Source organism: Schistocerca gregaria, chromosome X (assembly GCF_023897955.1).
Source record: "Schistocerca gregaria isolate iqSchGreg1 chromosome X, iqSchGreg1.2, whole genome shotgun sequence".
Lineage (NCBI taxonomy): Eukaryota > Metazoa > Arthropoda > Insecta > Orthoptera > Acrididae > Schistocerca > Schistocerca gregaria.
In genome coordinates, this window is record NC_064931.1 from 780,809,139 (window position 1) to 780,836,204 (window position 27,066).

The 27,066-nt window shown below is 43.6% G+C and overlaps 1 protein-coding gene across 3 annotated transcripts in view; it reads left to right on the top strand.

Annotated features, from left to right (window-relative positions):
- The first annotated feature begins 2,006 nt into the window (after positions 1-2,006).
- Positions 2,007-27,066, top strand: part of LOC126299458 (transcriptional activator protein Pur-beta) — a 332,144-nt gene continuing 307,084 nt past the window's right edge. The window contains exon 1 of one of the 3 annotated variants that reach the window (XM_049991375.1): positions 2,007-2,781. In XM_049991375.1, coding sequence (XP_049847332.1) covers positions 2,739-2,781 — 43 coding nt within the window. In that variant the 5' untranslated portion in view covers positions 2,007-2,738. The remainder of the gene's footprint in view (positions 2,782-27,066) is intronic. The other 2 variants (XM_049991376.1, XM_049991378.1) reach the window with 2 other exon arrangements.

The window sequence follows — 27,066 nt, forward strand, 5'->3', positions numbered from 1 at the left end:
TCTGATACTCGTCTTCGAATGACTGGTTCATATGGACACTACTGACGACAGGGGAAACGACAGTCCAGTGAGATCTGATACGACACCTACCTGGACTGAACGTATAGCACAGTGATTACCAAAGAAACTTAGGACTTCAAATGCTTTAGCGTGTATGAAAGCCTCATTTACGCTGGAATAACAACAAAATACCTAAGACGTAGGTAGTGCTTGGGCAATGCAGTCAATGGGCAATTGCAGAATATATGTTAGTTTACGTTTTGTTTTGTTTTCCTTTGGGTGCAAAAGAACAATTTTCATACACTCCCAAGGCAGAACTATAGAACAAGAACACAGAGAGGAGTTAAACGTAAGTCCCAATGGACATGAGAGAAGACAGCGAAAAGCAGGTACATGGAGAAAGGGCTAAAAAAGACACCATACAGAAACGGAGGTCCAAAACTAAAAATTAAATGGCCTTCGCCATATTGCTTCGGCGGATAAAAAGTAAAACGCTGTCGACAGCCCTCGCGTCATTCGCTAAAACGGCTTATAAATCAGACGGCAAACCCAAGCTGGAACGTAAATAGTTAAAAAAAGGGCATTACATCAGGAAGTGGCGGACAGTTAACATCTGGCCGTAATGTGTACAAAGTGGTGGGGTAGCGCCACTTAGCAAATGATGACTAAAAAAGCTGTGCCCAATAAGCAGCCGAGTTAAAATAATATTCTCGCGGCGGGAGGGCCGAGAGGAGGTCACCCAAGACGCTGGGAGAGGCTTAATAAGCCGAAGCTTATTCCCGTGAAGGGAGGACCATTGGCGATGTCAAAGGGACACTACCTCCTGACAGACGGCAACGCAGAGATCATCGGAGGGAATATAGGTACTCGCAGGCTGAGGTACGAGAAACATGACACTGGCTCCACCAAGAATGAGCAAGTGACAGTTTTCCTGGACTCGCTGCATTTTGGGATGGGCAGTGTACGGCGCATATAGACTTTGAAGGGCACTGAGTGAATTTGAGCAAAGGACACAATTGAAAAGGCTGTGAAGCCGGATGTACTCCGGGGGCTGATACAAGGCTAAGAGCTTGGCTATAAATACTGTGCCGGAAGCCGATATCGAAAGACACGGGTGCCAATGACGAAGGCACATCCGACCCCACGGTCAGTCCGAGAGCCGAGGCTTATAGACCGAGGCTGGAGTAGTGTCCTTAGGAAGCGAATGAAGGCCAATGTATGTTATGTATGTATGTATGTATGGTTGTTAACATGGGCTGCATAACGAAGCCAAGGTGGTGAAGGGTTCACAACCACCAGAAAAGTTGCTGGTAGTGTGAAATTAAGCCTCTGTAGTTAGTTTACGTGGCTGGAGGGACAAGTCAATTACACATCCCTTCCACTTTTTATGCTTGATTTCTCCACCGCCACGCCTCGCTCCAGACTTCAGTCGGCAGAAATGGAAAAAAATCTGAAGCCTTTTGACAAATAGCACGTAGTTGATCTTCCACGCGCTGACCCTTCTCTGAGATACTACAACACTGTAGCGAAGTACCAGTAAAAACTTCATTGTTGAACATGAGCAAACTGTGCAGGAGGCAGCTGTGAACCGAGCTGACTGTTGCCACGTAAATCGTATTATCAGTAGACGTCTGTTCGGTTGTAAAAACTTTCTTTGTGATGCTACGTGGACGAAATGAGACTGTGACAACAACGTGCGTTTACGTTCGCGGAGCAAGGAAAAAGGCTTCTTCTCGTATAGGCACGAGGGGTAAGAGAATTCACGTACCTCTCCCGGTTAATTATTTTAACTGTTTTTTTTTCTTATTTTTCACGGTCGGTCTTTGTGCCCCCTTAGTGCCTGTGCCACTGGCAGGTGCCAACCTTGCCAAGCCCACGGTATGGCTCTGCAATAGGGGACACTTCTGTACGCACACCTACCTACGTTACTAACGCCCGCGCAGTGTCCCGTTTTCATTTTACTGCCCTTAACGTGTCCCTCATTGTTGCATGCTCATTGCGCTCTCACAATCGGGTACACTCCAAGACAGAAGTAACACATACATTCGACATAATAACGAAGCACCTAAACCTAAAACAGTAAACAGGCTACGCTGCCTTTTTTTATGTACTACTTCGTCATTGACCAATACTCGCTCAAGACGCAACAACTAAATGGAAATGAATGCAGGATGTACGGATTATTACGGTGCCTTTGTTAAGAATTCGTACTCCAGAAATGATAGCCAAGTTTTTTACTGTTGATTTATGGCTGCAGTTAAAGCTTCTTTGTATTTCTACGTTGTTACGTATTAGTCGGAATAATGTGGGAACACGATTCACATTTAACCAAAACTTTTGTGTATCTTTGTACCGCTTAACAGCAGAGTGATAATTATATTGAATGCCCCTTTTTCAAGATTTTCACTGTTTAAATTGCATAATGTACTTTACGTTTGTAGGTGATGCTTAAGTTTACTCGCAAGTGTCGTATCGTGCTGGCATGTGTTGCTTCTGATATCGATGTTAAATTGTGTTTACTGTGTAATTTTAAGCCGATTTCTTGAGTCGGTTTAACATATGATTTAGAAACTTTTAATTGTTGCATGTGTTGATTTGCTGAATAATACACGAGTTTTTTTATGGGTTCCAAACTGAAGGCCTACTTTTTTTGATAGAATTTTGTACAGCAGACCTCGTTCCGGCGTATGTTAAAGGTTCGCAGTTGTTAGTAGGTTTAACCTGTGCTGGAAGAGGATATGTCGGACCGGGAAAGTGGAGATGACCAACCGCAGGGGCAAAGTAAGCGCAAAATGACTCTTGTTTGCGATATTTATGCATTTAACAACTACGCAGCGTGTTGCAAATTTCTTAGTTCACTTTGGCGGACGTGGTAATGCAGTTATATTGTGGCAAAACGGTGAAATCAAGATGGCTGTCGTCTGTGTCACTATTGTATCAGAAAGTGACTCCAGAAACTCAAAATAGCTTGTCTGCAGCAAGTTACAAAATTTATTAGTTGAAGGTTTTCAGTACACTTAAGCGACGATACATTTGGAAATGTTCATTGCGGGAATCATTTCGGAGCAAAGTGTCAAAGTATTGTAGTATACAGAACATAACCTTTATCTTGATGTAACAGCTTCGTCGAGTAAATGCATAAGATCGCAAAATAGCTAGCACGTGTGATGGTGTTGGTGGCTTTTGTGCTCTATTTAATAAGCAGACTGAACAAATCACTGAGTTGTTTATGTGGGTTGTACCACTGTGCATGCACATGTAAATATTCAAGGAGTGTGTGTGTGTTGTGTTGTTTCCCTTACTGCACTGAAATAATTAAAATCTACCAATTTCTAAGTGACGTTCAACTGTGACATACGATAGTGGTTAGAAAGCCCCTACATGTGGGCATATGTTGTTATACTTAGAGCATCATCGTTAAGCACTTTGTAGTGACATAGTTTGCAAGAAGAGCGATAGAGAATGTGTAAATCTTGTACCAGGACGCAGAATTTGTACGTCATAGTCATAAATGGAAACGAAACTAATGTCGTTGGAGAAAACCACAAAGCTGTAAGAAACAAAGTACAACAGATAAACAGAGCATAATCCGCTGAGTGGTATATTGTCAGGTTGTCAGATATGTCGTGAAGCGAATGTGGGATGATAAAAAAATTAATTAGCGTCGTTGATTTCATAAAATTTTACATTCATTTATTTTAAGACTTAAGTTGTTTTTTGCCACTTTTAACGTTGATCAGGGTGTTCACTGTTTATTTTGTACAGATAAGATTAAAAACACCTTTTAGTTCTGCTACATACCAGTTTTACCTTAATTACCAAGCCTATGTCATTAACCAGGAAAGACTGGATGACTTATGTTCAACTACAATAAAAATACAGTACTAAAATAGTACTGTAATATTTGAAGTGGAGTATCAGAATAGCTGCAAGTGTCTTAGTACTGAGTGGAAATAGTTACAATTTGCATTTATTGTGTAACAAAAATTGGACGAGATTAAATTCGCCAGAAGAGTTTTCGCCTGAAATTATTTGAGTAGTGCTTTCTTGTAATAACATTTTGTTCGACACTTCATATTCTTTTGAAATGTATACATGATGTAGGCCCTACTTGGGCTCTAGTCGCCAAAACGAATATTTCGATTTATGATATCGTCAGTGAAGATCTATGGGTCATGCAGAAAATGTTGTCCTATAAAAGGAGACAATGACTGAATTGTAGTTTTTTCCTAAATGAGGTGTGATATACTGTACTCTTGTAAATGTATCTGCAGATAGTTGTCATTGGGTTATAGTGAAAACGTATCTGTTTACATTCTTGCCTTGCCTCACGCTTTTATTTGTTTAAGGAAGTGGCCCTCCAATGTAATTTTTTTAGTATTTATATTAAATGTTTGTACTTCCTGACTGAGTCATTGAGAGAGAGGAGAGAGAGATTCTTGCATTTTATTACACCAACTAAATCTTTATTAGTATTTTATGACTCATTGTTCTATGAAAATCTTGCTTTGTTGTAGGGTCTAGTTCTTTATTTTCAAAATAGGTATATAGTATGTTACAAACAAAGATTTAGCCTTATAATACACAGATATTTCTTTGTGTGGAGTTGTCATAGTTGATGTGTGATTTAAGTGCTTCATACGATACACAACAAAGTAATGATAGCAGTTTTTCTGTTATGTAGTACAGTTATTCAGAATTTACCTCCCGGTTTTCATTATTTTTGATGAAAAGTGCATTACATATAGAGTGAACGTAGAAGTCAGGTCACATTGCAGATATAACTGTTTCCACAACCCTTTTTTGTGTTTGTATTTCTTGGCTCAGCCATCTCACAGCTTGTCATCTTCCAGCCTAACCTAGACATGAAGCTATGATACAGATCAGATTGTCACCACATCCTAAATTATGAAGAGCAACACTGTCACACTCTAGATAGCTGTAGAAAATGGTAAACAGGAAGCTCTAATGGAATCTCAGCTATACCAAACTAGAGAGAATGGAGTAAAGATTTCCCCTCCCCCTACTTCTCCTATTGACACACTAACATGAAGAGCATACATCTTGCTAAGAGCTATGAATGCCTCTCCGTTGTATTTTTCATTACTGATGTCACATACATAATATGCATCAGAATGTATGTGGGAGATTTCTCTAGGGTATAATACAATTAAACAACTTAGCAAATCATTGTACATAACTGACAATGGCTTAAATATAGAGTAAACAGACACATCAAGCTTTGCTACAAATAAATTTCTTACCATGACTTTTCACATTCATTGACATCACCAACTCTCGGAAAAATATCACCTGCTAATCTAACCTAGACCTTGGTCTAGATGGATCATTATGGCAACACAACCAAGATTGCAGGGGATGCAGAGAAAGAGCACCATAACATATTAGCTGTAAGTTATTTGTGAAAGCAGTGAACAGAATAAAAGACATCACATGGAAGCATTTTCTTTTGGAAGGGTTGGGTTTTCTGTGACGTGATCATCAGAATAGTTCCAGTTTGTGTATACTGGCTCATAAATTTGCAATCACTGAACGTTCTTAGTCTCCTGCACACTCGACCCATTGCTTGCTTCATACCTGATGATGTATTGTAGAAGCACAGTGTATGATACTATTTTTTTGTGTGCTATTAGGCTAAGTGCTAAATGCTTAACTCTAATTGAGTACTGAGGTTCAATACCCCATCCAGCAATCAAGGTGTAGGTTGTTTATGGTTTCCCAAAATTGTCACACAAGTTGCAGGATGGTTTCTTTGAAAAGTAAAGATGATTTCTTTCCCATTCCAAGCTTGCTTTTCTTCTCTATTGACTTTGTCAGTGTTATGTTATATCATGTTCTTCCATCACTTATGTAAAGTAGTTGCACTGAAAAAATGGATTAAAAGATTGTTAACATATCCAAACAAAAGATTGACAGATTTTTAAAGTTCAGTAATCTTGTCAGCAAAATGATGTTGAGGAGGATTGGGAAATGTTTTAGCTACGGACTTGCAGAAAATGCAGTGCTAATATTCAAGGTAATTCAGGAAAAAGAGGCTGAACACAAGATTTGTGTGCAGTAAGGAATTCTAGCTCTCAGCAATTAAAAGTTCATTGTTTTACTGTTGTGTCTCACTTTTTATTGCATTGCAGCAGAGAATAAAAATGTACCATTTATAAAACTCCGCAGTACATATTTATAACTGTGTAGTTTTCCACTGACTGCTTTCAATTCAGGAAAAGGATATTGAATATGAATGTTTCAGAATACTGGACATTATTTTTGAACAGTTATCTGCTGTACGTTTTTTTTACGCATTAGTCATTTTTCTTTGAGTGTTTGCTCTGTGGATCCAGCAGTTTATTTTTAACAGTAAGGTTTCCATAAACTATTAAACAAGAGGAGTTTAAATGTGTTGGGAAGTTTTGAAACAGCACTGTGAGAATTCCTGTTTATAAGATTTGAAAGTGAACAATAAGTTGTAAGTAGGTAACTTTGCTGTTGGATTAATCAATAAAGTATGTTATTACTTCACACACTTAAAGTGTGGTGCAGTTACACACATTACAATCTATGATAATGGTAAAAATTATTACTCTCAGCTTCTGCAGATATCATGAATGTACTTCCATACAATTTTGAAATTCAACCTGTCATCATGAGTGATGATTGCTGTAATGTATATCATTACAGCAACTCATTTGTGTATGAAATTGAAAGTATTGCATTTTCTTAAGAGTTTTGTTTAGTTTGTGTCCTGTAAACTAAAGTTCGATACTCTCTTATGACATTGTTGTTCAGGTCTCACCCCAGAACTTAACGTTAGTGTTTGTATTTTAAACTGACTAAAGTCCTTTGCTGCTACATCGTGTGCAACATTATTAATGCAGTTTTATAGCACTATTACGCATGTAACAATATGCCACAGTCTAAAGTCACGCTTCATAATTTACTACAAGTATCCAATAAATCCCAAATCAAATTGTAATTAATAGATCAGTGTTTTGTGAAAGAAAGAGCCAAAGTGATTTATCAATGGACAATATAGTTCCTCTGTTAAACTGTGAATGTTGAAATGCTATTATTACTACTAGCTGCAGCTTAGATGTATTCCTTTGTAAAGCTTACATGTAATCCTTTGTAATTTTCTTTGCTGATAGGTCATAGCATTAAATATTTAAGTCTGCTAGGGAGCTAAGTGCTAATGATGGAAGCATGCAGATTATCATCTTCCCATCTCATGATAACCAAATGAGCTATAAACTGGAATCTAAATACCTTTTTTGTCACTCTACAAATCATAAAACAGTTTGTAGAAATGCTTATCGGCTATAACTACCATTCAGCTTTTGTCAGGTTGCTGATGAAATTTGGAAAAAAAATTACACTGTAAGTACATGAAGGTGATGAAAACATTATTCAGTGCCTTTCTGGTGCCAGCTACATAAAACTGTGAACAATTTTCTTTCTCTGCCACAACATATGTAGGGTCTTCTGAGTTTACAGAGTCAAGAATAAAGTTACTCCTGTCTGGGCTTCATGATCGCCTGTCATCCTTATCTGATAAGGATTCCTTTTGCGACAATAATGCTCATGGGCTGGTTATGTGAGAATACTATCCAATTTCATGTGTTGACCAAATATACTTCTTCAAAAGTCCCAAATTGAGTTGCAGCCTGCTGTCTCATGTTTCCTTTACCACCTCCAAGTGGTAATTTCATCTTGTGTTTCTTAGAATGATCACGCCTAGATGCACACTGAATGTGATGGTAGTGTTTCTGATCAACAGTGTACTCAAATGATATTGTAGTTTTCCATCTGCATACGAACATTACATTTGGTTGCATGAAATTGATTGGCATTCACTACACTGGGAATAAATTTTCATTAGGTTTGTATGGATTTAACATCATTTTTCAACATGCAGTGGCTTGACAGGCAAATGGAAGATGGCGTGTATATCTCTAAAGGCAAGCTCTTGATAGAGTTGGTCTCACTGTTTGTGGTTCTGGCTGGAAAGTTCTTCATTAATACTTATAAAGGATGAGCAGCTGCAATGATGAGCTCAGTAAATATTGAAGGGTATGTGTACACCAAAAGATGAACTTTCCTGTAAAATCTGTCAATAACATCAGTGTGATGTGCTGTGCATCCAGGAGATTTGTAGAGATGAACACCAAAGGACGACTCAAGCACATGATTGATTTGGCAAATGGAAGAGTACACAGGCTATATGGTGATGCAGTATTGATCATACCTGGCTGTGGATGCTTTCCATATTACAACAAGAGATAATCCTATTTGAACTGAGTAACTGCATAGTCTCTTCATTGTATACACCACCCGATTCACATTTAACAACCTATAGATTGTCATTAGACATGGGGCACAAGGTCAGATTATGGAAGAAAATCAGCCATGCCCTTTCCAAGGAACCATCACATCATTTTCTGTAAGAGATTTAGGGAAATCATGCAAAATGAAAATCACAGTGGCTGAATTGGGGATTAGAGTCATTATCTTCTAAAATATGAATGGAGTGTATTAAACATTGCCATTTCACTTGATTGGAGCGAATCTAACATTTTTGTAATTCACATGTGTGCAAAACATATTAATTAGTAGGTGGAAATTAATGTTCCCAGAGGTCCCCCGTTCATGCACAGAAAGTTGGACGTCAAATGGTGTGAGGTCAGTATGATTATAGCACCAAATGTGGCTGGCCCTGCAACACAAGGCAGTTGAAGGAATAGGAAAAATGTTTGTTAGTCAGTGAGCAATTGTGGTGCACTATGGTGGCTTCTTCACAACAACATGGCCCGAAGACAACATTTGGATGACATTATTTGCGGAAGAATAATTGAGAAACATGCGGAAGGACAAAGTGTGACAAGTGTAGTGTGGAACTCTGGAATTACTCACAGCATTGTGCATGGGAAGTGTTCCGAACCACATACACTGGTTCCTGAAGGAGAGGATCTGGTCAGTCACTATTAACAGCAGCAGCACATGGCCACATATTGTGCAACAGGCCAGAAGCGCCCCATCAAATAGTGGATGCAGTTGCAACATTTAACAGGACTGCAAGACATGTAATCTCACTTTCTGCAGTGACACATTTACTGCATGGGGATGGTCCGTTTGCCTGATGACAAGTATTTTGCAATGGTGCCAAGAGCATAGGGAGTGGACCAACGAGGAGTGGGGTCACATACTCTTCTCAGATGAGAGTAGTTTGTCTGAATAGTGATACTGAATGCATCCTCATATGGCAAGAGATGGGATCGTGTAATGCACCCATGAACATTGTCAGGCACGATTGTTTTGGTGGTCTGCATTTTATGGTGTGTGGGCATACAGACCTCCAAGTCTTTGAACAATGTACACTCATTGGTCAGCATTATTGTGACACTATAATACCATCTCATGTGCATTTTTTTCAGGGGTGCATTTGGCCCTGACTTCATTTTTGTGGCTGACAGTGCCAAACTGCATCAATCAGCACATATGGAGGAATCCTTTGAATGAGAGGATATTTATCAATGTAAATACCATTGAGCACATGTGAGATGTGTTTACAAGATGTATTGCAGTGTGTCCTCATGCTCCAATGACCATACATTTGTCAATGATACTGGTGGTGAATTAAAATGCCCTACCATGAGAACTCTTTAACAACCTTGTGACCAGCATGGTAGCATATTGCACAACATGTGTTGCTGTCTATGGTGATCACACACTGTATAATATTTTTAAATTCCAGGAGACCATCATAAATCACAGTGACTACAGTGTATTTGTTGTCTTTGAATAGAAGTGTCATATTTGTTTCCCATTGCATGTTTCTTTCAATTACCTTCTGTACTATACTGTAGCAATTCCTTCTATGTATGGTCCAAATTTTATAAAGCTGTTACTTGATACTGACACGTCTTGCAAAAACTGTTTTCATTCTTAAGTGTTGTACACCAGTGTACATTACAGCTGTAAATATATGTGCTACAATTGTGCCTTGATTTCAGCTATTGAGACATTGATTTCCCAATTCCTAAACAAAATGGTCCACCAATATCATGTAACACAGCCTCATGGTATGGCAACATTTGTCATTGTGTGACCCCTAATAGTGACATTAGAAAGAGGTACTGGGCCAGGTTTACTGAAACACTGGATTGCATAGTAGATAAATAACCCTTCAGTTCAATCTTATGGCAGCATTTGACTACTGTTCTGAAGTCATCTTGCAACTCTGTTTCGCACTGCTGTTGTACTGAGTATGTTCCTGGCCTCGGTAGACTTTTGTAGGAATATCTTCAACACTTGCAAGAAATTCCATCTAGTGAACAAATGTTAGTCACCCTAAAAGTTTACAAAAGGCATAGGAGAAAATGGTAATGCACACTGAATGAAGTGTTAAAAAGCCTTGATATGAAAAGAACAGTTCACAAGTAACTGAGAAATTGAGAGTGGAGGGGGAGGGGGCAGCTGGAAGAGAACATAAAGATATAAAGGCAAGTAGAAGAAACCAAAGGAGGACTTACAGGACATTGTGTGACAGTGTAAGATTCATTAAGCTGCTAGGTTGGTTTGTATACAAGTAGAGTAAAATTTTGTAGTGAAACCAAAATGATTGTTGATCGAAAACCTGGAAAGAATTGTAAAAATTTTTGTGTCATATGGTCTCGTTTATGAATTTTTAAAAGGGTACTGTTTAATCGGATGGCACCTATTAACGAAAGGAATTGCCTCCCCCATGGAAGTGTATTATCTCCAGTTTAGTTCAGCATATATGCAAATAACCAGCTCAACGAAACAAAGCAGGAGCTAATGATCTTGCTTTGCCCATAAAGCCAATTTGAGATAACAGAAAAAAATATCGTCTAGCTTTGAAAATATTTTGTATACTTCTATAGTAAGAACAACTGACATCTAAATTCACAAAAGAAATTCAAAGTACACTGACTGAACACTTAGAACACTGAAATTTTGGTGTTACCATTGAAACATTGGCCTTGTATCAGTTCAGTGGCATTGCCTCACTGTCAAGTAAAAGGTGTAATCGCGAAATCTTGATCAGGGCCTGTGGGGTAAATATGTGTGTCTTGCAGCAATGTTGTGTCAGTGCTCACCGTAAGGTATGATGGGAAGGAAAGGGGTTGTGTTGGCATCTGTTTCCATGTAGCTCATGAGAGAACAGTGAGCAGATGACATGTATTGCAGGAATATTGTCACATTTTGATGTCAGTATATAACACCATCGGAAATCGTAACATGTTCATAAGAAACAGGTAAATATTTGGACAACCCAGGTTATTAACTTCATCTACGCTATACTATTATGTCTCAGCTTGACCACATCGTTGTAATCCTGGTGTATTCAGAAGAAATAAATTTTTGTGGCAAACAAACATTATTTATTTAATTTTTGCAAATAAAACTTCTGTATTACAACCTAGCCTAGGCCTCAGGACAAGACATTGATAAGTGTAACAACACAACCAGGTATTTTAGATTTCACGTTTGTTGGCTTCACCACCTCACAACCAGTCACATTTCAATGTAATCACATACTCATAATTTGTGACATATTCAGAAGAAAGTCATATTTGTGACAACAGTGAAGAAGAGAATGGTTTGTATTCCTGTGCTAGAAATTCCGTGCCCATTTTCTCACCTATCATTGGTTACATAATAGTATGATCCCATGGGCTACGGCGAAAATGACTCAGTGAAAAGCTTTCAGCAGTAGATGATCTAGACTCAGCTCATCAGACTGAAGTATGCCACAATGGGGAGGTGGGGTGGGGGGGGGGGGGGACGGACAAAGGTTGTCTTCAGTGAGAACTGATGCTGCGATGACATTTAACTTTAGAGTACAAACTATAGTGGTAGATATTCAGACCTGGGAAAAGATTTGTGACTTTTGTATTATGTATATGTTTTAGTATTGTTAAATCTATTGTTTTTATATGCCAAGGAAGACTATTTGGCCTGTCTCCTTAAACAGTTGCTGTTTTAAGATCGCTTTGTACTGCTTTTGACATGGGCAAATAAAACACCTAGTAAGTATTGAAATGATATCAGTACTAAGTAAGTTACATGTATTTGAAATAGCAATGGTTGTCACATTTCTATACAGGCAGACCCAACATTGTGTGCATTTTGTATGACCATTGTGCATCTAGATTCCACTGGGCAGATATATTCGTTCAAGTTATTAGTGTGTGTATCTTCATTAGGCTTCTACCGAACAAAAGTGTCCACTTTAGTGCCACTATCTGGAGGAAAAAGAAACTGCACAAATATCTAGTCAGATCTTGACAAGATTTCAAAGCAGTACAAAGCTTGGAAGCTTGTTTTAAATGTAAAATTGTATGTTTTTCAAAACACACAATATATAATCATATGATTATCAGTGAGTCACTTTTGGAATCAGTCAACTCGTACAAATACCTAGGTATAACAGTTTGTGGGGCAATCAAGTGGAATTATCTCATAGACTCAACAGTAGGTAAAGCAGGTGGCAGACATAGATTCATTGATAGGATAGTAGGAGAAGTTATACTTACAGAAGAGATTGTTTAAAAAGAACTTGTCTGACCTATCACTGAAATATTGCTTAAGTGTGCTGGGCTCATACTAAATAGGACTGATTGGGGATATTGAGTACATGCAAAGGAGGGAAGCACAAATGGTAACTGGTTTGTTTGAACTGCGGGAGATCATCCAGAACTGGCCAATTCTTAGACACCATGGAAAACCTAGTTACAAAAGTTCAGAAACCAATACGAAATGAGGCATCTACGTATTTACCACAATTCCTATGTATCACACCTGTGGGGACTGTGAAAATAAGATTATATTAACTGCAGCATACAGAGAGATATTTAAGCTGTCATTCTTTCTGTTCTCCATTCCCGAATGTAACAGGAAGAAACTTTTAATATTTGGGACAATATCAGCACATATTTTACAGCTGTTTGCCAACTATCGATGTAGATGTAGATACAGATTCTTATTACTCTTAGAAATCTTTTGAAGCTTAAATATAAGATCTTGCCCGTAGCCCCTCCCCACTTATCTAGTCTCCATTTCAGATCATCTCTCTGTTGCCTGTCTTGTGATCCTGTGAACTCTTCATTCTGTTACATAGTTTTTTGATATGCATTTAATCATAGGCCTATTTCTTTTACCTTTTGATTGAGGAGAAATACACATTACAGATTTTACATACGTTTTTATTTCTCAGAGTCCTTTAATTTGATATTCAGGTGACTCTGTTGCTGACAGTGTGCTACTCTTACATATCTATTATGAGTTTCTTTTCACCCATTAGGTATTTTGAGGTACAAATATTACATTTGTGAGGGCAATATCTTGTTGTTGTTGTCTCCATTCCTGAGATTGGTTTGCTGCAGCTCTCCATGCTACTCTATCCTGTGCAAGCTGCTTAATCTCCCAGTACATACTGCAGCCTACAGCCTTCTGAATCTGCTTAGTGTATTCCTCCCTTGGTCTCCCTCTATGATTTTTACCCTCCACACTGCCCTCCAATACTAAATTGGTGATCCCTTGATGCCTCAGAACATGTCCTACCAACTGATCCCTTCTTCAAGTCAAGTTGTGCCACAAACTCCTCTTTTTCCCCAATTCTATTCAGTACCTCCTCATTAATTATGTGATCTACCCATCTAATCTTCAGCATTCTTCTGTAGCACCACATTTTAAAAGCTTCTATTCTTTTCTTGTCCAAACTATTTATCGTTCACATTTCACCTCCATACATGGCTACACTCCATAGAAATACTTCCAGAAACGACTTCCTGAGACTGAAATCTATACTCAATGTTAACAAATTTCCCTTCTTCAGAAACGCTTTCCTTGCCGTTGCCAGTCTACATTTTATATCCTCTCTTCTTCAACCATCATCATCATCATGTGGAGATGGAATTTAGTTTTGTGGCACATAGGCTGTGCGGAGTGGCCACGTGGTTTGAGGCACCATGTCGTGGATTGCGCAGCCCTGCAGCTGGAGGTTAGAGTCCTCCTTAAGGCATGGGTGTGTGTGTTGTTCTTAGCATAATTTAGTTTAAATAGTGTGTAAGTCTAGGGACTGATGACGTCAGCAATTTGGTCCCTTAGGAATTCACACACATTTGAACATTTTTGTGTGGCACATAAATTAGTATTAATTAATAACTTTATACATCATTTGGCAAGGCATTGTAATGCATGCCTTTATTCATGCTGTTACCTGAACTCTGCAAGATTACATTGTATCAGTCTTTTAAACTATCATCTCTGTAGGTGTTTTTATCTTTCATGATTGTACAAAAATTTTGTGTATTGGTGCAGACTGGCAATTAAGTTTTATCACATGTCCCATCTGTGTGCTTAAACTGAGCGAGGTTGCTCAGTGGTTAGCACACTGAACTCGTATTCAGCAGGACGACAGATCAAACCCGCGTCCGGCCCTCCTGATTTAGCATTTCTGTGCTTTCCCTAAATCGCTTCAGGCAAATACCGGAATGGTTCCTTTGAAAAGGCACAGCCAATTTCCTTCCTTGCTCTTCCGTAATCTGATGAGAGCAGTGACATCGTTGTTTGGTCCCTTCCCCCAAAACCAACCAATCTCTGCTTAAATGCATCATTGTTAGTATATTGTTATGTATTAGTAACTTCTTTTAAGGGATATCTGTAATTATATGAAAGAACAAAGAAAATATGGTTAAGCTTCAGTTGCCTTGTTCCTGGGAAATACAGAACCACCATTTTCATATGAAAAACATTTCGCTTTCTTTCACCTTCTTTAATATACAACTGGAACCTATCCAGGAAGCGTAACAAATTAAGAGACAGATTAGCATTCACATCTAAACTGTCAAATGGCTGTCCATTATATGCTTTCAGCTGTTAATTACTTCATTATTTTTTCCTTTATATTTCATGTTTAACTATATTGTACAGGGAAGAAACCAATGGAATGAAATTAGGTTAATGTAATTGTATTTAATGGGTGCTATTTTGTCATACCACCATATTGGAATTGCCGTTGATGTAAAATTGGTTATATTTAGCACCATGGGCAGGAGTTCAAACTTTCTGGAGGTTGAGTTGTCCAAAGTTATGTTCACACAATGATTTCTTTTTATTTTTTTTAATTTTTTAAAGTATCACTGCATTAAACAATTAAAAATAGTAATGCATGAACCAGCTACACATAGTTAATTCAGCACTTGCTCCATAATATAGTACTGATTTTCTGAACATCTGTAAGTACAATTTTGCTGGTTTTCCTGTCTCAGTAGGTTGGCAGAAGTTTGATAAAATCACAGTTAAATAAATTTAGATTGATCTGTTCCAACCAAAAATTATTTTATAAAGTTGTAGCCCAGTGTTTACGTGCTCTTCCTAACACCGCTTACAACACATGGGGTAGCAGGTATTGAAGAAATCTTACTGTGTAATCTGAAGGATTGATACATGAGCTGTTAGAATTGTGTGTGTGTGTGTGTGTGTGTGTGTGTGTGTGTGTGTGTGTGTGTGTGCGCAGTTTGTAGAGACTCTGTATTGCTGGTAGAGGTGTAGACAGTTCATGTTCTTGAGTATCTGATGTCTTTGGTAGCACATAGTGATTTGTCAGGAACACTTGTTCTTGCTTCAGATTTTTAAAATTAAACTACAAATAAATAGCCTACTGTAAAGATAGAGGTGACATGAAATGTTTTCATTCCAAGGAGACCATTGGTGTTTCATGGGTTCAATTTAGCATACATGGAGCTGTAAAGCTGTACTGTATAATTTTAGCTAGCCCTGTGTGTGCTTTAGCAGTCATCATTATGCATTAAAATGGAAAAGGTAATGAAATGCTTGAGGGGGGGGGGACCTGAACCCGCCCCCCCCCCCCCACACACACACACCGAAAATGTACCTTTAAAGTAATGCACACAGGTGCATATGGGCATGAATTTTGTGTATTACTGTCAGCACAATGAAAGGCACTGGCTCTACCAAACAAAGCATCTGGTTTAGAGCCACCATCACTTCCAAGAAAGTAAAGAAGTGTAGGCAAAACAAATTCTGCTTTAAGAAAACTTGAATCCCAAACATCAGATGAGAACTTCAGCATTACATGGAGATAACTAGAGAACTAGAGACGCTTCATATCATCATTCTGACATAATCACCAAGGCGGGAGGATAAACATTTACTTGACAGCCAAAATGTCTGTCATGGTTCAGTGGAATATCTGTAGATCCAGGGCACATGTGGAAGAACTGAACCTTTTTACACAGTGAATAACTTGTGCTTTGTGTCCTTAGAAGACACATTCCTTAGAAGATACATTCCTTCTCATCCTGGATATCAGTGCCCACAGTGTGCTATGAGACTTTACCAACATCTGTCACTAGCATTTAATTCTCGAAGAGGCAATTTGGCTCTTGAAAAGAAGACGGGGGGGATGTACGTCAGCACTGGAATACTGCCAATTTTAGCTATTTACCCCCCCCCCCCCCCCCCTCTTTTGTTCATCTGTTTGTGTGGATGTTTGCTTGCTTCCTTATGTGGACTGTTGTTAGTAATTACTTGTTCTCGAGTGACCAGTTCAGATATGGTTTGACTTCCCTGAAAGAGCAATGGTCAGAAGGCCACTTTAAATACCTGCTCTTGAGGTTGAATTGGATGTTGTTCTGGCAGCTTTGTTTGAATACCATGACTGTGTGGCTGACATGTTGGATCACAATCATCAGGCTGGTTTACTAAGCTGATGAAACATATGTAAGTTTAGAAGACAGACTGTCCCATTGTATGATGAGAAATGCCACCATGCTGTTAAGGTCGGGCAGACAACTCCGAACAGAAAACATTGCAGCTTTCATGGAGCAAGAGGTAAAGCTCAGTAAGTAATTAAAGAAACCGGAAGACATAACAGAAATTCATGAATTTAATGTATATTTGCCTTGAAAAACCAATCGGGATCAATGGGAATCTACCAGAAGGACCTGTGGTAAAGACACATAGATGCTAGTTATTGTAGTATTGAAAGGATGTGAACACTTTGTACTTCACTTGTTAATTAACAACTATTGATATGCAGGACCTCACTTCCTGGCACCATAGAAGAGAACATGGGGAATGGAGCCATTGGAATTGAGTTCCACCAACTGGAATCATACACCTATTTCTTTTTGTGGTGATAATCTGTGTAATGGCAAACAATAAATCAGGGCTAGACACTTCACATTTTTTTCCAATAAAAATTGGTTTGTGGGAAATTAGTGCAGCTCTTTGGAAGCTGATCTAATCCCTCTGATAAAATCAGGACAGACTCCTACATGTACCAGTAACTATCACTCTGTTGCTTTGAGTAGTTTCACAGGGAAGACCATGTAATGAAATGCGATCCATTGTCTATGGTGGGTCCTTGAAACTGACACACTCATCAGCTGCTCCCTTTATGGATTCAGAACGTACCCTTCAAAAACTGACAGATGTTTTCATTGGCAGTTACCAACATGTCTAAAATAGCTTATCTCTGAGTAATTCTACTTTAATTGAGGTGCAAATAACTATCCAGTAGGATGCTGTCATTCAGTGTTTGCTCTTGCAAGAAAAAGCATGAAACCTACAATAAAAATTTATTGATTTTATTTGTACTTGCACACATCATCCAGTACACTAGAACATCAGCTGTTGATTACTGTTTGGAGTCTCTAGCAGTGAGCAAAATGTAGTTGTTGTATGAGAGAGAGAGAGAGAGTCTAAAAATGGTATGTGCAAGACACTATTCTTGATTTTAAAATATCAGCGAGGTTCCTGGTCAAATTTTCTGTTGAGAATGTCACATGATTCTTACATCTAAGACCTCTGGAGGTGAAAACATTTACTGATTGGAACCATGTCAATGATACGACTTGAGGATGTAGATAGGACTTCAATCTTGAATTTCTATTGAACGTTTGTTTGATCCTATGTACACTACGACCATGTGGTTTGTTCATGTATGTCGGTAAAGGTTTACAGAACAAGCTTAAATTCTCTGTCTCGGTGCAGAGGCAAGTGAACTGTTTCTTCCCATCATAAGGCAGTTAGCTAGCTACTCATGGTGTAATATTTGTACAAAATTCAGTCAGCATCAGCAACGCCACTGCACAGAACACTTACTCATTCACCTGTTTGACATGAGTTCGTAGCTCGGAGAACAACAAGCAGCCCACTTGGCAACCAAGCAAAGCAGTAACTTAGCTTTTAGATGTAACTCATTTCAATGCTTTATCATATTCATGGAAGTTCCTACCTTCATTGTTAAAGAGACTCAGTTCAGTTTTGAAATTGTCAAGAGTACAAGAAATGTTGTACTCTTTATGTATATTTTAAACAGATATTTGAATCTGCTGAGCATCACAACATTACTGTTCTTTATGTGGATGGGAGGGTGGGCGTAAATTGTGGGTTGCTGTTGGATGTTCAGGCTTTTCTTCTTCTTCTTCTTCTTCTTCTTCTTCTTCTTCTTCTTCTGGGATCATCTCTGGGCCATATAAATTATTTTTGATGCAGAGTTGTATATGATCCTGAGGGCACTGTGATGGGGTAACATTAGTGAAGTAGGCCTAGTAAATAACTTGTCTTCAAATAACATAATGGGAATGCAGCAGGATAATAAATGACTAAACAGCAGGTGAGGTGACATTAACTCTGTTTTCTGTGGTTTTTCACAAGGGAGTGACTAGAGCGTAGGTCATCTTTGGGTGTGTTCCCCGTGCAGCCTCTCACCCTTCTTACCCTCTTCCTCTGTGCTTTCTGAGCCCTTACTGTATGACCGTCTGCCTCCTATACATCTCCCACTCCCAACACTGCCATCCCCTGCCTCCCTCTCCACCAAACACTGCTGTCCCCTGCATCATCTCCCCCACCCCCAACACTGCTGTCACTCGCATTTGCCCCCTCACCGGCTGGCGGCGGTGGTCACGCCTCCTGCCCTCTGGTCTCCTCCATCTACCGGTTCCGTCTCCCCCCCCCTCGCCTGCGACCGCGTACCCCAACCCCCCCCCCCCCAACAAAGCAAGCAGCCCCCGCTCTCGCCCGCCGGCGCCCCCGTCTCCTCCCCCGCTCTCGCCCGCCGGCGCCCCCGTCTCCTCCCCCGCTCTCGCCCGCCGGCGCCCCCGTCTCCTCCCCCGCTCTCGCCCGCCGGCGCCCCCGTCTCCTCCCCCGCTCTCGCCCGCCGGCGCCCCCGTCTCCTCGCCCGCCGGCGCCCCCGTCTCCTCCCCCGCTCTCGCCCGCCGGCGCCCCCGTCTCCTCCCCCGCTCTCGCCCGCCGGCGCCCCCGTCTCCTCCCCCGCTCTCGCCCGCCGGCGCCCCCGTCTCCTCCCCCGCTCTCGCCCGCCGGCGCCCCCGTCTCCTCCCCCGCTCTCGCCCGCCGGCGCCCCCGTCTCCTCCCCCGCTCTCGCCCGCCGGCGCCCCCGTCTCCTCCCCCGCTCTCGCCCGCCGGCGCCCCCGTCTGCCCCCCTCTCCCCCCTCTCGCCCGTCGGCGCCCGCGTCTCATCCCCCCCTCTCGCCCGTCGGCGCCCGCGTCTCCTCCCCCGCTCTCGCCCGCCGGCGCCCCCGTCTCCTCCCCCGCTCTCGCCCGCCGGCGCCCCCGTCTCCTCCCCCGCTCTCGCCCGCCGGCGCCCCCGTCTCCTCCCCCGCTCTCGCCCGCCGGCGCCCCCGTCTCCTCCCCCGCTCTCGCCCGTCGGCGCCCGCGTCTCATCCCCCCCTCTCGCCCGTCGGCGCCCGCGTCTCCTCCCCCGCTCTCGCCCGCCGGCGCCCCCGTCTCCTCCCCCGCTCTCGCCCGCCGGCGCCCCCGTCTCCTCCCCCGCTCTCGCCCGCCGGCGCCCCCGTCTCCTCCCCCGCTCTCGCCCGCCGGCGCCCCCGTCTGCCCCCCTCTCCCCCCTCTCGCCCGTCGGCGCCCGCGTCTCATCCCCCCCTCTCGCCCGTCGGCGCCCGCGTCTCATCCCCCCCTCTCGCCCGTCGGCGCCCGCGTCGCCTCCCCCCCTCTCGCCCGTCGGCGCCCGCGTCGCCTCCCCCCCTCTCGCCCGTCGGCGCCCGCGTCGCCTCCCCCCCTCTCGCCCGTCGGCGCCCGCGTCGCCTCCCCCCCTCTCGCCCGTCGGCGCCCGCGTCGCCTCCCCCCCTCTCGCCCGTCGGCGCCCGCGTCGCCTCCCCCCCTCTCGCCCGTCGGCGCCCGCGTCGCCTCCCCCCCTCTCGCCCGTCGGCGCCCGCGTCGCCTCCCCCCCTCTCGCCCGTCGGCGCCCGCGTCGCCTCCCCCCCTCTCGCCCGTCGGCGCCCGCGTCGCCTCCCCCCCTCTCGCCCGTCGGCGCCCGCGTCGCCTCCCCCCCTCTCGCCCGTCGGCGCCCGCGTCGCCTCCCCCCCTCTCGCCCGTCGGCGCCCGCGTCGCCTCCCCCCCTCTCGCCCGTCGGCGCCCGCGTCGCCTCCCCCCCTCTCGCCCGTCGGCGCCCGCGTCGCCTCCCCCCCTCTCGCCCGTCGGCGCCCGCGTCGCCTCCCCCCCTCTCGCCCGTCGGCGCCCGCGTCGCCTCCCCCCCTCTCGCCCGTCGGCGCCCGCGTCGCCTCCCCCCCTCTCGCCCGTCGGCGCCCGCGTCGCCTCCCCCCCTCTCGCCCGTCGGCGCCCGCGTCGCCTCCCCCCCTCTCGCCCGTCGGCGCCCGCGTCGCCTCCCCCCTCTCGCCCGTCGGCGCCCGCGTCGCCTCCCCCCCTCTCGCCCCCCCCTCTCGCCCGTCGGCGCCCGCGTCGCCTCCCCCCCTCTCGCTCGTCGGCGCCCGCGTCGCCCCCCCCCTCTCGCCCGTCGGCGCCCGCGTCGCCTCCCCCCCTCTCGCCCGTCGGCGCCCGCGTCGCCTCCCCCCCTCTCGCCCGTCGGCGCCCGCGTCGCCTCCCCCCCTCTCGCCCGTCGGCGCCCGCGTCGCCTCCCCCCCTCTCGCCCGTCGGCGCCCGCGTCGCCTCCCCCCCTCTCGCCCGTCGGCGCCCGCGTCGCCTCCCCCCCTCTCGCCCGTCGGCGCCCGCGTCGCCTCCCCCCCTCTCGCCCGTCGGCGCCCGCGTCGCCTCCCCCCCTCTCGCCCGTCGGCGCCCGCGTCGCCTCCCCCCCTCTCGCCCGTCGGCGCCCGCGTCGCCTCCCCCCCTCTCGCCCGTCGGCGCCCGCGTCGCCTCCCCCCCTCTCGCCCGTCGGCGCCCGCGTCGCCTCCCCCCCCTCTCGCCCGTCGGCGCCCGCGTCGCCTCCCCCCCTCTCGCCCGTCGGCGCCCGCGTCGCCTCCCCCCCCCCTCGCCCGTCGGCGCCCGCGTCGCCTCCCCCCCTCTCGCCCGTCGGCGCCCGCGTCGCCTCCCCCCCTCTCGCCCGTCGGCGCCTCCCCCCTCTCGCCCGCGTCTCCACCCCCCCTCTCGCCCTCGTCTCCACCCCCCCTCTCGCCCTCGTCTCCTCCCCGCTCCCGCCCGCATCTCCTCCCCCTCTCGCGCACCGACGCCCGCATCTCCTCGCCCCCCTCTGCCGCTTCTTCCCCCCACTCGCTCCCGTCTGCCGTTTCCTCACCCCCCCCCCCCCACTCGCTCCCGTCTGCCGCTTCCTCCCCCCCCACTCGCTCCCGTCTGCCGCTTCCTCCCCCCCCACTCGCTCCCGTCTGCCGCTTCCCCCCCCCCACTCGTACCCGTCTGCCGCTTCCTCACCCCCCCCCTCACTCGTTCCCGTCTGCCGCTTCCTCACCCCCCCCCCTCACTCGTTCCCGTCTGCCGCTTCCTCACCCACCCCCCCACTCGCTCCCGTCTGCCGCTTCCTCCCCCACCCCCCCCCACTCGCTCCAGCCTGCCGCATCCTCCCCCAACCCCCCCACTCGCTCCCGCCTGCCGCATCCTCCCCCACCCCCCCCCCCCACTCGCTCCAGCCTGCCGCTTCCTCCCCCACCCCCCCCACTCGCGCCAGCCTGCCGCTTCCTCCTCCTCCCCACCTTGTGCCGTCTGCCGGTTCCTCCCCCCCCCACGCGCTCCAGTCTGCCGCTTCTCCTCCCACCCTCCCTCCCGTCTGCTGCATTCCTCCCCCCCCCCTCGCTCCCGACTGCCCCCGTCGCTCCTGTCTACATCTACATCTACATCCGTACTCCACAAGCCACCTGACGGTGTGTGGTAGAGGGTACCCTGAGTACCTCTATCGGTTCTCCCTTCTATTCCAGTCTCGTATTGTACGTGGAAAGAAGGATTGTCGGTATGCTTCTGTGTGGGCTCTAATCCCTCTGATTTTATCCTTATGGTCTCTTCGCGAGATATACGTAGGAGGGAGCAATATACTGCTTGACTCTTCGGTGAAGGTATGTTCTCGAAACTTTAACAAAAGCCCGTACCGAGCTACTGAGCGTCTCTCCTGCAGTGTCTTCCACTGGAGTTTACCTATCATCTCCGTAACGCTTTCGCAATTACTAAATGATCCTGTAACGAAGCGCACTGCTCTGCGTTGGATCTTCTCTATCTCTTCTATCAACCCTACCTGGTGCGGATCCCACACTGCTGAGCAGTATTCAAGCATTGGGCGAACAAGTGTACTGTAACCTACTTCCTTTGTTGTCGGATTGCATTTCCTTAGGATTCTTCCAATGAATCTCAGTCTTCCTGTCCCTTTTCCCTGCCAACATCCCTCACTCTCTGACCCTTCTCACCATCTTTTTCAATCCCTTCCTCACTACTGTCGCAGTCCCCCTGCACCCTTCACCTCTCTTTCGCTGCTACTCTTGAGGCCACAACTTCTTAATATGTATTGTGCCAACGTCAAATGAGGGTTGTGAACTTGCATTTGCGAATGACTCAAACAAGGACTGGTAACATTTATTTCGGCTGAAACACAAAATATCCTACACGTCTTTTTGCTGGAAAAATGATTATTGTATAAACTCCAGTGGTGTAAAAAATTTCTCTAGAAGACACGTATTGAGCAACTCATACTATATCAGCTGCGCTAGTATTTTGGTAGATGATCTTACTGAGTAATGGAATAGTGTTGCAGTAAGGAAATTCAAAATGAAACCTAGCCCCTCATCTGAGCCAAGACACGTCAAAACAAGTTCAAGCTACGATGATAGAGACTTTCCTCTTTGTCAGCCACAAACAATTCCACTCCTGTTACTTGTTTAGAAAAAATAGCATAACAGTGCTATGTGTGATGTGTAACAAGTTATCTGTAGATCGGCTTCAGTACTGCAGAAGCACCAAACATTACAGTGTGCGCTCACCCTATGTCTTTACCATGGCTTGAACTCTGCAGGGGACACTTTCAGTGATGTGTCTGAATGTCTGTGGAGTAACTGAAGCCCTTTCTTCCTCAAGAGCTAAAACCAGAGAAGGTAGTGATGTTAAACGTTAGTTCTGGAGTGATGTTGACATTCTAACTGGTCCCAAAGGTGTTCCATAGTGTTCAGGTCGGACACTGGACAGATCAGTTAATTTTAGGACTGTTATTGTCCACAAAACATTGCCTCACAGACGATTCTTTATGGTTTGGTGCATTCTCATTCTGATAGAATCGGTCGTCATCTTCATATTGTTTGTCTACCGTCACAGTCCACAGTGTTGTAAAATGTGTTCATATCCTTCCATATTTAACATTTTCTTAAGTGCAATAAAAAGACCACACCTACGGCAAGTTGAAAAAGAGAAGCAGAGATAGAGAGGCGAATTATAAATCCCTTTGTCTCGAAAATTTCTCTCCTTCATACCTCCTCCGTGTTACCACAGATGACGTGTCACCTCATTTGTACTAAGATTGCAGTACGCGCGATTCGAGTATTTGCTTCCACCACCCGAACTGGAATGCGTAAGTTCTAATAAATGTTCACCAACTTGCGGTCCCCTACAGTTGTTGTACCCTGCGCAGAAAACAGCGCGTAGGTTGTGAATCCGTTATCTTGAGGCTGTAAGAAACTTTTAGCGAGGAATTGATATTATATGAATAAGTAAATTTCCAATTAGTTTGTTTATATGGAATGCCACTCGCTTTTTATTGGCAGAGCACGAGAAACCGCACAATTAAATTCCACTTTAAAGTCACAAATAATTTCCATTGTTCAACAAAATAATGAATTGCGTATTTCCTTAATTACTATCACACTCTTAACAACTACATGTCTATATAACCATGAACGCACGTTATTGAGAGATGTTTTAATTTGAAACGCTAGTAAAAACGCTGTTTAGCTTGCCTAATATTAACAACAGAAAATTATCACTTTCTTATCACTTTGGCACACAACTGCCGAACGCAGCAGTCAATAACGGAGTAGGATCGCAATTTAGGCGGTCTTTCTCACGATACCCATACCGATCAAACCACCTGCCATCGGTACCTCACAGGAAAGTTTGTCAACTTTCCACTGCTGCCTTCTCAACTGCCCTAAAAGAGCTTCTTGTACCTGAATATGATGGCTGAAAGCCTTCTTCAGAGATTTCAAAAAAATTGGGATGTTCTCGCAGACAACAATCAATTTGGGAAATAAGCAAATTTTTACTCAAATCTGTATAAATTTTTCAGCTATCGTCTCTCAAGAGCCATACCATTCTACTACACTTTAAATTTTTTATTGTTTTCCAAAAATTGAAACTGCTTTATATTTTTTCATTCTCAGATTATTAATCAACCCATGTAATCATAGACTTAACTCTTTTGTGATTAGAAACAATTAGTTGTTACCCTCAGTAAATTCATGTATAATCTTATATACCAAAATCGTTAACTTTAGTAACACTTTTTATACTAATTACATTATTATTTTTATAGTAAAGATTGTCAAAGTAGTATTATTATGCACCCTTACATTGTTGATATTGTTTTATTATTTACAATCTCTCATTTCTGCTAGAATACTGTATAGCAGTCCACTGTCTCCTAGGTCTCCTAGGCAAGTTTAATTCCCAATATTTTAAGGTGCTGTTCAGCTACTATCGGCATATTGCCGTCCATAATATTCAAAAAGATATTTCTTGTGAAGAATTTACTTTGTTACTCACTTTTGGCACGTTGCCGTTCTTTAAACTGATCGAGCTGCTCGTATAACACTACTATCCTCGCATTGACGTCCATTCAGTCCAACCAAATACTTTTCAAGAAGTTACTCTGCTACGCAGTTACTATTGGTGCATTGCTAGCCTTTCAATTTGATGAAACATTCATCACACTTCACACTTTTCCTCCCTATTATGTCGGCACCTTATCGTTCTGCACTTATTTACATATGAAGCGTCTTTAAAATGTCCACTTCACATGGTTACAAATAAAAAAAAAAAAAACACCCATATATTTCACAAGTAAGTGGAAATGGAAGAACATTACACTCACACCTTTTACCAGAAAACACGCAAGATGCCCACAACAGCAACCCATACTGATTATTGTGTTGTCCATGATGTGGTCTTGCGTTGTGAAACTTCCGAATTTCCAAAATGGTGTTAAGTTCAACAACTGTCAATACTTTCTCCCAACCTCAGCATACAACTCCAATACAATTCCATGAAACAATACGAAATGCCTTAAATTAGTTTGGTTGTAAATTTAAACATATTTTAAATAATCGTGTTTTCATACAATATGAATACATAATACGTAATGTTTTGATTTCATTTTGAGTGTTTATAAACAGTGCCACTGTTTACATTGTATTACGACTGTGGTTCACCAATGTTTTTGTTTTAGTCACAGTTGTAGCTACAGACAACTGGGACATTGCCCTTCCCATTCTTTAAGAGCTCTGTGCTTGCTTGCACCATCTGTTACTACTGACTTGCTTCGCTAATGACTCCGCAGCTAGCCGGCGTCACCTATTATGCTCTTTAAATCTTACCTACAGAGGCTTACAATTGCGATTCACAGATACATTGAGGGAACATTTATCAAATTGTTGCTTCATTCCTCCTACATTTGGGTGCCACTGCTATTTATGTAATGACCGTGCATTTTCTACTGACTTTCATATATGAACAGTATGCGACTTTGTAATATGTAGGAGCTAATTACCTTATTCTTAGATAGACCTTTAACCAAATTCCTTTCATATTTAAAACCAGTGTGTGTTTTTACTCTCTGTACTTCATATTACGTGGCGTTCTATTTAAACTTTATTTACTATGTTTGTCTTTTATGAGATTTCCATTTTAGTGTGTGTCTTATGTCGACAAAATTACTCCCTTGTTCTACACTGTCGCCTAGTAACCATACTTCTCCTTTTATCACAAACCTCTTTGGCAGGACTATTCCTAGCCTAGCAATGTATCATAATTCATAACAGCAGAAACCACTTCACCATTTCAATTCATACTTTAGATGAATGATATGTCTGTTTTGACACAATCTGTAAATCATTTAATTATTTCCATTATTTTTGTCACCATAATTGCTTCTATTGTACGTTGTCATATTCACTTGCCAGGTTTAGTTTCTTCCTCTTCTTTTGCAGTTTCCAGTTTATTTTTGTGCGTTATTTCATCTGCGTTATATGTGTAATAGCCCTCGTCTTGTATTCTTATTCTTAAAATATTTTCAAACGTAAAGGTTTATGCATCGTTCTTATAAACATTTAAAAATTGTTCCACTACAAACTTTATAATATGTTGTTTTTTGTACTTTAATATGGTCCTGGTGTCTTGTTGTAACTGTGTACTGTGTTCTCTTGCTGGTGTGTCTGTAATCCTATACTTTGTATGCTTGGACCTGCCCACACAACTCCAGTAAATGTCTTTTTTTTTTTTAAATCCGTGGTATACAGATGTTTATTCTGCTGGGTTACTTTGTTTGTGCCATAGCTTGTTTCTTTGTTGCCTCATTCAGTGTAAGAAAATTTGCTCGTCTTAATCTTGATAGTGAAGAATGTTAAAAAAAAAAATCTGAATGAAAGGGGGGAAGAACTAACAGCAAGAAAAGAAAATGAAGTATGCTGTCAGCTAACACGGGCACCTCACAATCGTCAATTACCTAGCAATACAAAGAATGTTATTGTCCCCTGTGATTCGTATTCATAACATTTTTTTCATGTCGCTGATTGACATTTCATCTAATAA